Below are 15,036 nucleotides of genomic sequence, written 5' to 3' on the forward strand. Positions count from 1 at the left end.
CGGTCACATTTGGAGTATTGTGTGCACTTCTGGTCATCACATTACAGGAATGATGCAGAGGCTTTGGAGAGGTTGAAGAAGAGCTTCACCAGGGTGTTGCTATAAGGAGAGGTTGGACAAACCAGGGTGTTTTAGAACCATAGGACCATAGAACAATACAGCACAATACAGACCCTTCGGCCCACCATGTTGTGGCACACTTCAAATGACACCTAGGACTATCTAACCCCTTCCTCCCACATATCCCTTTATATTAAATTCCTCCATATGCTTATCTAACAATCTCTTGAACTTGACCAACGTACCTGCCTCCACCACCACCCCAGACAGCGCATTCCATGCACCAACCACTCTCTGGGTGAAAAACTTCCCTCTGACATCTCCCTTGAACTTCCCACTCATTACCTTAAAGCCATGCCCTCTTGTATTGAGCGTTGGTGCCCTGGGAAAGAGGCAGTGCCTGTCCACTCTATCTATTCTTCTTAATATCTTGTATACCTCTATCATGTCTCCCCTCATCCTCCTTCTCTTCAATGAGTAAAGCCCTAGCTCCTTGAGTCTCTCCTCATAATCCATACTCTCTAAACCAGGCAGCATCCTGGTAAATCTCCTCTGCACCCTTTCCAACGCCTCCACATCCTTTCTGTAATGAGGCGACCAGAACTGGACACAGTACTCCAAGTGTGGTCTAACCAGAGTTTTGTAAAGCTGCATCATTACTTCACGGCTCTTAAACTCGATCCCACAACTTATGAAAGCTAACGTCCCATAAGCTTTCTTAACTACCCTATCCACCTGTGAGGCAACTTTCAGTGATCTGTGGCTATGAACGCCCAGATCCCTCTGCTCCTCCACACTCCCCAGAATCCTGCCATTAAACTTGTACTCTGCCTTGGAGTTAGTCCTTCCAAAGTGTACCACCTCACACTTCTCCAGATTGAACTCCATCTGCCACTTCTCAGCCCAGTTCTGCATCCTATCAATATCCCTCTGTAAGCTTTGACAGCCCTCCACACTATTCACAACACCACCGATCTTTGTGTCGTCTGCAAACTTGCTAACTCACCCTCCCACCCCCTCATCGAAGTCATTAATAAATATCATGAAAAGTAGAGGTCCCAGAACGGATCCCTGTGGGACTTCACTAGTCACAGCCCTCCAATCCAAATGCACTCCCTCCACCACAACCCTCTGCTTTCTACAGGCAAGCCAATTCTGAATCCACACGGCCAAGCCTCCCTGGATCCCATGCCTTCTGACCTTATGAAGAAGCCTACCATGTGGAACTTTGTCAAACACCTTACTAAAATCCATGTAGACCACATCTACTGCACTACCCTCATCAATCTTCCTGGTCATCTCCTCAAAGAACCCTATCAGACTTGTGAGGCAAGATCTTCCCTTCACAAAGCCATGCTGGTTGTCCCTAATTAGTCCATGATTCTCTAAATGCTCATATATCCTATCTCTTAGAATCCGTCCTAACAACTTGCCCGCCACAGGCGTAAGGCTCACTGGTCTGTAATTCCCTGGACTATCCCTACTACCTTTTTTGAATAAAGGGACAACATTTGCCACCCTCCAATGTTCTGGCACCATTCCTGTGGACAACAAGGACTCAAGGATCCTAGCCAATGGTTCAGCAATCTCCTCCCTCGCTTCCGGAAGCAGCCTGGGGAATATTCCGTCAGGGCCTGGGGACTTATCTGTCCTAATATTTTCTAACAGTTCCAACACATCCTCTTTCTTGATATCTACATGCTCTAGAAGATTAACCTTACCAACACGGTCTTCACCGCATTCAAGACCCCTCTCATTGGTGAATACTGAAGAGAAGTATTCATTGAGAACCTCACCCACTTCCACAGCTTCCAGGCACATCTTCCCACCTTTGTCTCTAATCGGACCTACCTTTACTCTAGCCATCCTTCTGCTCTTCACATACGAGAAAGAAGCCTTGGGATTCTCCTTAACCCTACTCGCCAAAGTCTTTTTATGTCCCCTTCTTGCTCTCCTCAGCCCCTTCTTAAGTTCCTTCCTTGCTACCCTATATTCCTCATGAGCCCTATCTGATCCTTGCTGCTTACACCTTATGTATGCTGCCTTCTTCTTCCTAGCTAGTTATTCCACCTCTCTTGTCACCCATGGTTCCTTCACCCTGCCATTCTTTCTCTGCCTCACTGGGACAAATTTATCCCTAACATCCTGCAAGAGACCCCTGAACATCGACCACATCTCCATAGTACATTTCCCCTCAACAATGTCACCCCAATTTACACTCTCAAGTTCTTGCCTTATAGCCTCATAATTCACCTTTCCCCAATTAAATATCTTCCTGTCCTCTTTGCTCCTATCCCTGTCCATGACAATGCCAAAGGTTATGGAGCAGTGGTCGCTGTCCCCCAAATGCTCCCCCACCGATAGATCTGTCACCTGACCCAGTTCATTACCTAAAACTAGATCTAATATGGCATTCCTTCTAGTCGGCCTGTCAACATACTGTGACATGAATCCATCCTGGACACACTTAACAAACTCTACCCCGTCTAAACCTTTGGCACTAAGCAGATGCCAATCAATATTTGGGAAGTTGAAGTCTCCCATTATAATAACCCTGTTATTCTTGCACCTTTCCAAAATCTGCCTCCCAATCTGCTCCTCAGTATCCCTGCTGCTACCGGGGGGCCTATAGAATACTCCCAGTAGAGTAACTGCTCCTTTTTTATTCCTAACTTCCACCCATATTGACTCTAGAGAGGATCCTTCTACATTATCCACCCTTTCTGCAGCTGTAATAATATCCCTGACCAGTATCGCCAGCCCTCCCCCCCTTCTCTCCCCCTCCCTATCTCTTTTAAAACACTGAAAACCAGGAATATTCAATATCCATTCCTGCCCTGATGTCAGCCAAGTTTCTGTAAGAGCCACAATATCGTAGTCCCATGTACTTATCCAAGCTCTCAGTTCATCTCCCTCATTCCTGATACTTCTTGCATTTAAGTAAATGCACTTTAGCCCATCCACTTTTCTACTTTTATAGCCTGTACTCTGCTTCTCCTTCCTCAAAGCTTCTCTACCTGTCAGATCTGACTTTTCCCCATCCCCTTCTTCCTCTGACCTACCCCTCTGGTTCCCATCCCCCTCGCAATCTAGTTTAAACCCTCCCAACCCACCCTAGGAAACCTGGCTGCAAGGTTCGGGTGTAAACTGTCCTCTCTGTACAGGTCCCACCTTCCCCAGAAGAGATCCCAATGATCAAAAAATCTAAAACCTTCCCTCCTGCACTAACTTCTCATCCACGTATTTATTTGCCATCTCCTCCTATTCCTACCTTCACTATCGCGTGGCACTGGCAGCAATCCCGAGGTTGCTACCCTTGAGGTCCTGTTCTTCAGCCTTCTGCCTAGCTCCCTAAACTCACTTTTCAGGACCTCATCCCTCTTCCTAGCTATGTCGTTGGTACCAACATGAACCACGACTTCTGGCTGTTCTACCTCCCGCTCAAGAATCCTGTGGACCCGATCAGAGACATCCTGGACCCTGGCACCTGGGAGGCAACACACCATCCGGGATTCATGCTCACTGCCACAGAACCTCCTATCTGTTTCCCTGACTATCGAGTCCCCTATCACTACTGCCTTCCTCTTCTTCTCCCTTCCCTTCTGAGTATCAGGACCAGTCCCAGTGCCAGAGCCCTGGCTACTGCTGCTGGGTCCCTGCAGGTCATCCCCCTCAACAGCTTCTAAAGCAGAAAACCTGTTGTTGAGGGGAACAGCCTCCAGGGTTCTCTGCTCTATCTGCCTGTTCATTTTCTTTTTCCTTTTCTCTCCCCTGACGTGTTGGCGGCTGAGGGGTGGCCTGATATAAATTTCTAAAATTATGAGGCATAGATAGGGGAGATAGAGTTTTTTTCCCAAGGTAGAAGTGTCAAATACTAAAGGGCTTAGCTTTAAGGTGAGAGGGAGAAAGTTTAAAGGAGATTTACAAAGCATGTATTTTACACAGAGAGTGGTAGGTGCCTGGGACACGCTTCCTGGAGTAGTGGTGGAAGCGAGTACAAAAGCAATGTTTAAGAGGCATTTAGACAAACACATGAACATGCAGGGAATCGAGGGATATGAATCAAGTGCAGGCAGATGGGATGAGTTTAAATTAGCATCATGGTCGGCACAGACATTGTGGGCCAAAGGGCCTGTTCCTGTGCTGGACTGTTTTATGTTCTATGTAGGTGTGGTGTCAAACAGCTAGACATAGTCAGCATGTGGGAGTTGATGCTGTGCTTGAGATGATATTGCTAAAGAACAACGTTGAATGGGAAATAGAAGGGAACACAGGTGGATCCTTTGTGACTGTCTGAGATGTGAATGAATGGGGAGCCTTGCAGATAATCCTTTGGATAGACACGAATGGAATCTAGTGAGTTTGCTGGATGTCGGAGGAGCTTGGTGCGGTCAAAGGCTGCATAGGATTGGATAAGGATGAGGAGGGATATAGTGACATCCTTAAGATGCCCTCAGTAGCTCTGATAAACATCATCTCAGTGCTGTATTTTGGGTGAGCTGGCACATGTTTGGCAGACCCCAAGGGAGGTTAGTTACAGGCAGCAGCTTGAAAGGATAGGAAGTCAAGGGTTGCTCTTTAGAGGAGGGGGCGATGATGTCAATATGAGGAGAGGGAGATGGGATGCAAGGAAAGAGAATCACTAATAATATAAACTATTAGTAGCCTAATGTTCTCACCCGCTACCCTTGCACTGACTTATCCAAACAAGGTGGATAACCTGTCACACTGCCATCTATGGAATCTCACCTTTAAACTGAAGACCACCAATCAATGGGACTGAATGAGACTGACCAAGAAGAATGACCACACCTAAAACTGGGCATCCAAAAGTTGTTGTGATCATCAACTAGTTGGAAGTGGCACAGCTGTTAGAGCTGCTGCCTCACAGTGCCAGAGACCCAGGTTCACAGTGACCTTGGGCGCTACCTGCATGGAGTTTGCATGTTCTCCCTATGACCACTTCAGTTTCCTCTGGGTGCTCTGGTTTCCTCCCACATCCCAAAGATGTGCAGATTGGTGGGTTAATTGGTTATTGTAACTTGCCCTTTATGTATAGGTGAGTGGTAGAATCTGGGGGAGTTGACGGGAACGTGGGGAGAATAAAAAAATGGGATTAATGTAGGATTCATGCAAATGGGTAGTTGATGGTTGACATGGATTCAGTGGGCTGATTGGTCTGTTGCTGTGCCATATCTCTCTATAACATGCATTAGAGAGAGGATGCATATCTCTCTGTCAGTTCTTTTGATCAATAAACTATCTCTGAGAGCGAGAATGTTATAGTGACCTACCATTTAGATAAAGGTAAATGTGAATCAATCACAGAGGGCCAGCCTGAATTTGTAAAGACTGGTTTAACACACTATTGCATTTCTTGAGGAGCCCACTACTATGATAAATAAGGAGGTATTTATGGATGTTATGTATCTCCACTTCTTGAAGACATTTGATAAGTGTCCACCTAACAGACTGTGAACAAAATAAAACCACATAGGATAGGACACAACTTACTGACGAGGGTTGTGAAATGGTTAGAAGGTGGGATACAGTGTAGATGATGTACTGAGACTGGCTGAGATGGCTCTACGGATGCTACCCTTGCCTCTGAGGCAGCAGCTTGTGTGTTTGAGCCCTGAGCACAAATATCTGGGCTGACATCCTAGTGTAGTGTGGTGCAAGTGCAGCACTGTTGGAGGTGCTGAGTTTCGGGGAGATGCTAAGCCATAGCTTTACGTTCTCTTTCAAGTGAAAATAAAAATAGAGCTGTTGATAGTATTTTATGTGAGTCAATTAAAATGACAGATTACCAGTTGCTATGTGGGGGAGCTGTGCTCACTGTAAATAGGCTGCCACATTTCCCACACTGCAACAGTGGCACCTCAAAGTACTTCAGTGGCTGAGGGTGTCTGAAGTTGGGAAAGGCAACATATAAATGAAGGTAACGCATAAGATGCTGGACGAACTCAGCGCATCAGGCAGCATCTACACAGGAAAGTGGCAGTCAACGATTCAGGTTGAGACCCTTCATCTGATGAGTATCAGTCCTGATGAAGGGTCTCAACCCAAAACGTTGACTGTCCAGTTCCTCCACTGATCCTGCCTGACCTGCTGAGCTCCTCCAATATCTTGTGTGTTGCTCCAGACTCCAGCATCTGCAATCTCTTGTGTCTCCATATAAATGCAAGTATTTTAGTGAGCCTAGTTTTTCCTAGTGTTTGTAAAATAACTCAGATTAAGGATGAGATGAGAGAGACCAGTTAGAATTTCGTGAGGGAGGGGTAGGTTGGAGGCACAAGAAATGTTGCAGTTAGAAAGTTGCTTTCTATCTCAAGGTGCAAAGGGGTGGATGTTATGTTATGTTATTGTTTTATGAAGCTCTGGGTAAACCTCATTTACAGGACTGTGTTCAACTCTAGAAGGGGTATGCTGACCTTGGAAAGTAGGGCTTAAGGAGGTAAAATTATGAAGACAGGTTGGATAAACTAAGCTTGATTCCCAGGAGTAAAGAAGGTTAAGGGGTGATCTAATTGTGTATTTTAAGATTAACAGGACAGATAGAATGAAACCTCTTCTCTCAGGTCAAGGAGATAAAGGTGGTGGCTAATGGGCTGGAACATCAGCTGTGACATCAGGAGGTATTCCTTATGCTAATGCATCCCCACTAAAGCTTGTTGCAGTCAAGGGTTAACTGAAAATGTCAAGAAGTTGAAGGGTATAAGGCGGTTAGCAGGTACAGGGAGTAAGATCAGCCATGATTTCACAGAGCTGTGGAGCAGGCACCAGGAGCAGAATGACCAAATCAGCATTCAGTGAATCCTCAAGATCCCCAACTGTTGGATTTAGAGCATTTATTATAAAGACCAGCATTTATTGCCCATCCCTAATTGCTCGAGAAACTGCAGTGAGCCGCCCTTCTTGAACCAACAGTCCTCCTGGTGAAAGTGCTGTTGGAGAAGAGGGACTGCAGATGCTGGAAATCCGGAGCAACACACAAAATGCTGGAGGAACTCAGCAGGTCAGACAGCATCTATGGAGGGAAAAGGACAATCAACATTTTGGGTCAAGACCCTTCATCAGGACTGGAAAGAATGAGGGTAGTATAAAAAGGTAGGGGGAAGGGGTGGAGCAAGAGCTGGCGGGTGATAGGTGGATCCAGGTGAGGGGGGATGATAGGCAGATAAGGGAAGGAGGAGAGTGGGAGTGGTGTAAGAAGCTGGGAGGTGATAAGTGGAAGTGACAAAGGTGCAGTTTGGCGAGGAGTTTCAGGGTTTAGATCCAGTGATGATGAAAGACTGGTGATGTGCTTCCAAGTCAAGACAGTGTGTGACTCAGAGGGGAACCATCAGGTGGTGGTGTCCCCATGAGCCAGTCCTTGGTTGTAGAGGTAACAGGTTTGGGAGGTTCTGTTGGAGTAGCCTGGGTGAGTAACAGCAGGGTAATTTATAAAGAGTGCACACTACAGCCACTCTGTACCATTGGTAGAAGGAAGAAATCCTCATTTTTAGCATGGCCCTTATGACCTTAGCCCTCAACTGAAGCTGGTTGTGGGCCTTCTCCAGGGGCCTTATTATCTCAGCCTCTTACTTGGAACCTTAACCCATAAATGGATTTGCCAATAACAAAAAAAAAATCCCTACCCTTTTAGTGGCGCAGCATGATGTAGCTGGTTCCTACATGTTGACAAGGTTATTTTAAGAATGTTTCAAGTCTGCTCTTTGTTTCTCATTATCTCGCCAGTGTGTGAAAGGGTTTCAGTGTCCAGACCCCTGTGTGATATTGTGCCATGTGACAGGTCTGGATTGACACGTCCCTCCTTAGTGAACAGTAAACATCAGCCTTTATCTGTTCCTTGCTATGGCCTTCCCTTTAATTAACCCTCCAGTAAGGGCGATAATTGCCAACCGCTGGTTTATAAAGCACAAGGTATTTTATCAAACTCCCACTGTTCACACCTGCTGCCCTACAACTAAATGCATTTAATACATTTACCAGTTGTAAATAGTTGTGGCCAGATTGCCATACTAATGTCAGAAGTACAGGTGACCCCTGAATTACAGCCATCTGGGTAATGGAAATTTGCTCTTACAGAATTTACAAATCACTACCCAAGAATTTGAGATATGGAGTAAGATTTTCTCTTATGGAACTTACATGGTAAAAAGTAAAAAAAAACTTTTTTTTTCAACTTGCAATTCTTGACATGTGCGTAGATGATGTGGCTTTGCGTTACAGCAAATTGTGACCATTTTCTAGGAGTGTAACTCCCCTAGAATGCAGGAGTTGCCTGTATCTATATCATCAATTTTTATAGATGCACCATAGAAAGCATCTTACCCGGATGCATCATGGCTTGGTATGGCAACTGCTCTGCCCATGACCGCAAGAAACTGCAGAGAGTTGCAGACACAGCTCACAACATCACAGAAACCAGCCTCCCCTTCATGGACTCTGTCCACACTTCTCGCTGCCTCAGTAAAGCAGCCAACATAATCAAACCCACCCACCCAGCCTGGACATTCTCTCTTCTCCCCCCTCCCATTGGACAGAAGATACAAAAGCCTGAAAGCATGTACCACCAGGCTCGAGGACAGCTTCTATCCTGCTGTTATAAGACTATTGAACAGCTCTCTTGTACAATAAGATAGATTCTTGATCTCACAATCTGCCTCATCATGGCCTTGCATCTTATCGTCTGCCTGCACTGCACTTTCTCTGTAACTGTAACACTTTATTCTTCATTCTGTTATTGCTTTTCCATTGTACTACCTCAATGCACTGATGTGATGAAATGATCTGTATGGATGGCATGCAAAACTAAGTTTTTCACTGTACCTCGGTACATGTGACAATAATAAACCAATTTACCAATATATATTTAAGGCAAGCAATAAACAAAAGTGGAGCAGGGGTCAACCATTCAGCCTCTAGAATCTGCCTGTCATTTAATTAGATTGGGATAACTTTCAACTGAACATCACTTCCCCACATTTGCTTCCTACCTGTTGAGATCCGTGCCTAAACAAAACCCAATAAATTTAGTGCTGGATTGTTCATCTGGCACAAGAGTTCTGGATTTCTGCTGTCCTTAGTGTGGACCAGTAGGAAGGCTAGTAGATCTGGGACACTGGGGGTGTAACACACACCCATCCTACATAGCCAGTGAGCACACATTTGGGCTTCTACCTAGTCACTGACATAACCATGAAAGTGGTAGTCTAAGCTAACCCACCTGGAGCAAAGGGCAGCCATTACCCCCTGGGCAAAGAGAGGCACAGTCAACTGGTGCCACTCCTGGAAGAATCCTAAAAAATTTTGCAAATAAAACAATCCCTGCCACAAGAAACAAGTTTCCTCTAGTATATTCGCAGACATGCAGGGTAATATGCACAATACAGGAAGATCCTTTCCAAATTGCCTAGAGAGGAGGTTATGTTGCAGTTGTACAAGACACTGGTGAGGCCACATTTAGAATATTGTGTTCAGTTTTGGTCACGCTGCTGTAGGAAAGATGCCATTAAGCTGGAAATAGTGCGGAAAAGATTTATGAGGATTTTGCCGGGACTCAGGGGACTGAGTTATGGAGAGAGGTTGAGCAGGTTGGGACTTTATTCATTGGAGTGTAGGAGAATAAGGGATCTTATAGAGGCGTACAAAATCATGAGGGACATAGATAGGGTGGATGAACACAGTCTTTTTCCCAGTGTTGGGGAACTGAGAACTGGAGGGCGTGGGTTTAAGGTAGAAGGGGAAAGATTTAATAGGAACTTGAGGGACAACTTTTTTACCAAAGGTTGGTCCATATATGGAATGAGCTGCCAGTGGAAGAGTTTGAGGCAGGTACATTAACAACATTTAAAAGACACTTGGACAGCTACATAAATAGGAAAGGTTTAGAGAGATATGGGCCAAACACAGGTAAGTGGCACTAGCTTAGATGGGTATCTTAGTCAGCATGGACCAGTTGGGCGAAGGGCCTGTTTCCATGCTGTGTGACTCTGTGTGAGAAATGGGAATTACCTTTGGTCCAGACTAAACTTGACTAGGGGGGCATGTGAGGCCAATGGTGAAGGAGACACAAAAGAATCAAACATTTGAAAAAACTGCAAGTGCCAGAAATCTGAAATAAAATCAGAAAATGCAGGAAACACTCAACAGCTCAGGCCACATCGGTGGATGAGAAACAGAGTTAATGTTTCAGGTCAAATTCCCTTCCTCAGAACCATGAAAAAGAGAAAATTAGTTAGTTTTTACTTGAGAGAGGGTTTGGGAGGGATGGACAGGACAAAAGGAATGTCTGTGGCAGGATGAGGCCAAGATTATGTGGGGATACATTACTGATGAACCTCATTTGGTTGATAGGTTAATGAAGGTGGTTAGAGTGATAGAGATCACAAAGCTTGGAATGAAGACATTCAGAGAGCAAGAGAGCACAAGTAAAGGAGTATACAGCTGTTAGATATGCCCTGTGGGTCCGTCTATGCTGGTGGAGAGAGAACAACAACCAAAATCACAGAAGAATGACAGGCAGAAATGACCAAATGTTGTACAGGCAAAAAGAAAGAATGAGTTGGTGAGCTCAACAGTGAGTCTGGAAGGCCACAACATGTCCAGGCAGAAGGTGAGGTGCTGTTCGTCAAGCTTGCATTGGGTCTCATTGTACCAGTACGGAAGACCACAGCTTGATAGGTCAGAGTGGGAGTGGGATTGAGAATTAAAGTGGCAGGCAAGAGGAAGCTCAGGATCACCCCTGTGGACTGAATGCGGTGCAAAGCAATCGCCCAATCTGCATTTGGTTTCTCTAATGTAGAGGAGACCACATTGTGAACACCAAATGCAGTACCCAGGGTTGGAAGAGGTGCAAGTGAATCACTGCTTCATCTGAACGGACTGTTTGGGTCCCTGGATGGAAGAAAGACATAAAAGGAGAAGTGTTGCACCTCCTGTGGTAAAAACTTGCATTTATTTCATATTTTGCAAGATTGCAGGTTATCCCAAAATGCTTTACTGCCAATGGCATACTCTTGGATGTAAATGCTGTTGCAATGTGGAGCTTAGGATCGAGGACAGTTTTAACAATAATAATCCCTGTTGCGTGTGGCAAGGGGTACAGGCTTTCACTGATTATAAAATGAAAGACACCCAGCCTATAAACAGTAACATCTCACTGGCAGAGGAACTTAATAAGCTCTTTGCCTGCTTTGACAGGGAGAACTACAGCAAGGCAATGGTTAGGCTGCCTCAAGATCCTTATGGATTGGTATTTGATACTAATGAGGTCAGTAGGATACTACACAGTGTTAACGCAAGGAAAGCAGCTGGACCTGATGGTGTACCAGGGCGTGTGCTTCAGGCATGCGCTAACCAATTAGCTGGGGTTTTCACTAACATCTTCAACCTCTCCCTGACATATGCTGTTGTCCCTACGTGTTTTAAATCAACAATCATTGTGCCCATTCCTAAGCAAAAAAATGTGTGCTGTCTGAATGATTATCACCCAATTGCACTTACACCGATCATAGCCAAATGCTTCGAGAGACTGATTTTGAAGCACACTAACGTGCTATCCCTGCCACTATGGACCAGCACCAGTTTGCCTATCGGACAAATAGATCAACGGAGGATGCAATTAGTCTCGCCCTCCATACTGCTCTGGCGCACCTGGAAAGACCGGACACATATGTCAGGATACCCTTTTTGGACTTCAGTTCAGCCTTTAACACAGTTATTCCCAGCAGACTAGTGTCCAAACTCCACAGCTTGGGCCTGAATACAACAATCTGTAACTGGATTATGGACCTTCTGACCAATCGTCTGCAGACTGTCAGGTTAGGAGGGCACATATCTTCCACCCTCACCCTGAATACTGGTGTTCCCCAGGGGTGTGCACTGAGTCCCTTCCTGTATGCCCTTTTAACTCATGACTGTTCATCCGTTCATGAAACAAACACCATCATAGAGTTTGCAGACGACACAACAGTCATTGGCCTGATCATGAACAATAATGAATTAGCATACAGGGATGAAGTACAAAACCTGACAGCCTGGTGTTCCACCAACAATCTCATTCTCGACACCCAAAAGACTAAAGAGATTGTGGTGGGTTTCAGGAAATCAAGGAAAGATAGATCTTGGTCCAGTGTTCACTGGTGGCGAGGCTGTGGAGAGAGTCTCCAGTTTTAAATTCCTGGAGGCATACATCACCGAGGACTTCTCCTGGGCAATACATACCTCAGCTGTCATTAGGAAGGCACAGCAATGCCTCTATTTTTTGAGGAAGTTGAGGAGAGCCAGACTGTCTCAGAACATTCTGATGAACTTCTACTGGTGTGTGGTGGAGAGCATCCTGACATACAGCATTACTGCTTGGTATGCCAGCTGCACTAGGAAGGAACAGAAGGCTCTGCAGAGGGTCATTAAGACGGCCCAAAACATCATTGGGACTCAGTTACCAGCGATGGAGGACATCTATCAGGCTCGATGTCGGAGCAGTGCTTTAAACATCATTTGAGAACCAGCTCACCCTGCTCACTACCTTTTTAAACTACTCCCCTCTGGTAGGCGATACAGGACAATATATGCACACACTACAAGACTGAAACACAGCATTTTTCCCAAAGCACTTAAATTGTTGAACATGGACTGACACCTCCTATAAATACATACATTCATACACATACTATGTCTTCCCCCCTTTACCTGCTGGACTCATCATGGTGTTATTTAATATATTGATATTGATATGCTGCTGATTATCATTATTAATATTACCACGGTTCATTTGCACACTGCCTTTTTATATTTTTTTATACTTTATATTTGTGTAAGTATGTTTGTTTTGTTTTATAGTTATAATTGCTCTTATCAATTTACTGTTTTGGTTTATATTAGGCAAGGGAGTGCCATCGTAATCTCATTGTGTTGTTGTTGCAACAGTACAATGACAAATAAAGAACTGGATTTGATTCGATTTGATTTGAAATATGATGGGCAACTTTTATGTAGCAAGATCTCAAAAAGCAGCAGCTGATCAATGATCTACTTTAGTAATATCAGCTAAGCATTAAATGTTGACCGGGCCATTGCGAGGGTTCCAGCAGTTTCCATCAACCAGTTACACAGAGTCTTCTGTATCATACACAATGACAGGAAGACCTCTTTAATGTCTTAGCTGAACAGTGGCACATCTGGTGGTGCCTCTGCCACACTCAGATCTCTGGTGTGGCACTAGAGCTCACAACTACAACAGCAGGTGTGAAAATTACAAATGTGCTCCTTTCCCACCCTTGATATTACCAAATGGCTGACACATTCTGTATGCTGCTACATTCAACTGTCAATGAGACCCAAAGTATCAAGTATCTATGTACGTATCCAAAGCAGCCTCTTCCCTTACAAGTTGCCTCAGTGGAGTTACTGAACAACTCTCCCCATTGCCAACAGTTTGACTTGTTTCCTTCCTTGCCCCCGAGTGCCCTACCACTCTGCCTCTTACCTGAATGGACACGTCGCTGTAGGAGCCACCGATCACTCCTACAATGGCAAAGGTCATGTCATCATGGATGGCATAAGACCCGTCTGGGCAGATATACTCCGTCTCGTCTACTTTAGTTAGCGAGGACCTCACAAACTCCAGAGACTGCTCCAGAGCATAAGTGTCCTTGGAGCAGGTATCCAAGATGTGGGCACCCAACTTAATCCCCGGCAAAATGGAAGCATCCTTGTTTATCGCATCCAATGCGAAGAGCATTGCCTCGAGCCGCTGGATTCCACGTTGCTCATTGATCCTTCCGCAGTCTTCCAAACCATTGCCCTTCTCATGCACCGGGAACAAGCCCCCAATCACCAAGTCTCCTTCAATGGTGATTTCCTTCTTCCCGATGGTAGAGCTGCTGGAGGCAGAGAGGACTGCCTGCAGTAGGAAGTGAAGGAGGGTGAGAGGCAGTCGGAGGTACATATCCGGCTTCTTCATAGCAGGGCTGCTCGGATCACAATCTCACAGAGAAGGGTGAATGAGTTCCTCAGGCTGGAATTCAATTACATCCTTCTAAAGCATCAGCTGCAGAGTGAGATTTAGAGATTGTGAATTAGAGTGGTGGAGCAGGAAAAATTCAATGTCATCACATGAAGAGGAAGAATTTGATTTAAATATTGTGACAGAAATGTCATCATTGCACCTTTTAGAATAAATCAACAGAAGAATTTAAATAATTGTATGTTCAAGAAACATCTGCTCTGTTGTATATCAGAACTGCTGCCACATGAGGTTAAATGGCCCAGAAATTACTCCTGAGTCTGAAAAGTAGCATTAGACCAGGGGGAAGTGATGGCCAACAGATGGTTGGTTCCAGGGAAGCACCATGGTAAAATTATACCGCAGGCAAGAGCCCAGGAATAACAGAACGGGCCCGACAGACCGAACACATTCAAATGTAAGGGAGAAAGGTGGGTTGTAGGCTACAGTAGAAAGATAGGGGCATCAAATCAGTTGGGACAGATGATGGGCATATTCAAGTTAAGTTTGGGGCATTGGATGGTGTGATTGGCTGATGGAGGGGTAGGTGGAGTGGGGTTGGGTTGTGACTTGGTTGGGGATGTTGGAGATCATGATGGGGTGGGAGTTAGTGGATTCAAGGGAAAGCTGCCACGGGAGTTTTAGCATTGTGGATCCGGCTGAAGCTAGATCCTCAGTGCTGGGTGCCAATGGACCAGGCCAGCCCTGTGCTTCCGGTGCACACCAGCGCCTCTACTTCCTTAGGAGGCTAAAGAAATTTGGCATGTCCCTGTTGACCCTCACCAATTTTTATAGAGGCACCATAGAAAGCATCCTATCTGGATGTATCACGGCTTGGTATGGCAACTGCTCTGCCCGTGACAGGAAGAAACTGCAGAGAGGTGTGGACACAGCTCAGCACATCATGGAAACCAGCCTCCCCTCCAAGGACTCTGTCTATACTTCTCACTGACTCAGTAAAG

The 15,036-nt window shown here is 45.4% G+C and overlaps 1 protein-coding gene across 4 annotated transcripts in view; it reads right to left on the reverse strand.

The window, feature by feature from the left end:
- Positions 1-15,036, reverse strand: part of LOC127571540 (metabotropic glutamate receptor 2-like) — a 57,160-nt gene that overhangs the window by 17,418 nt on the left and 24,706 nt on the right. For 2 of the 4 annotated variants that reach the window (XM_052018008.1, XM_052018007.1), the window contains one exon: positions 13,556-14,119. The exons of the other annotated variants lie outside the window; for them this stretch is intronic. In XM_052018008.1, coding sequence (XP_051873968.1) covers positions 13,556-14,032 — 477 coding nt within the window. In that variant the 5' untranslated portion in view covers positions 14,033-14,119. The remainder of the gene's footprint in view (positions 1-13,555; positions 14,120-15,036) is intronic. 4 annotated transcript variants of the gene reach the window in all.

The sequence above is a fragment of the Pristis pectinata genome, chromosome 6, assembly GCF_009764475.1.
Source record: "Pristis pectinata isolate sPriPec2 chromosome 6, sPriPec2.1.pri, whole genome shotgun sequence".
Classification (NCBI taxonomy): Eukaryota; Metazoa; Chordata; class Chondrichthyes; order Rhinopristiformes; family Pristidae; genus Pristis; species Pristis pectinata.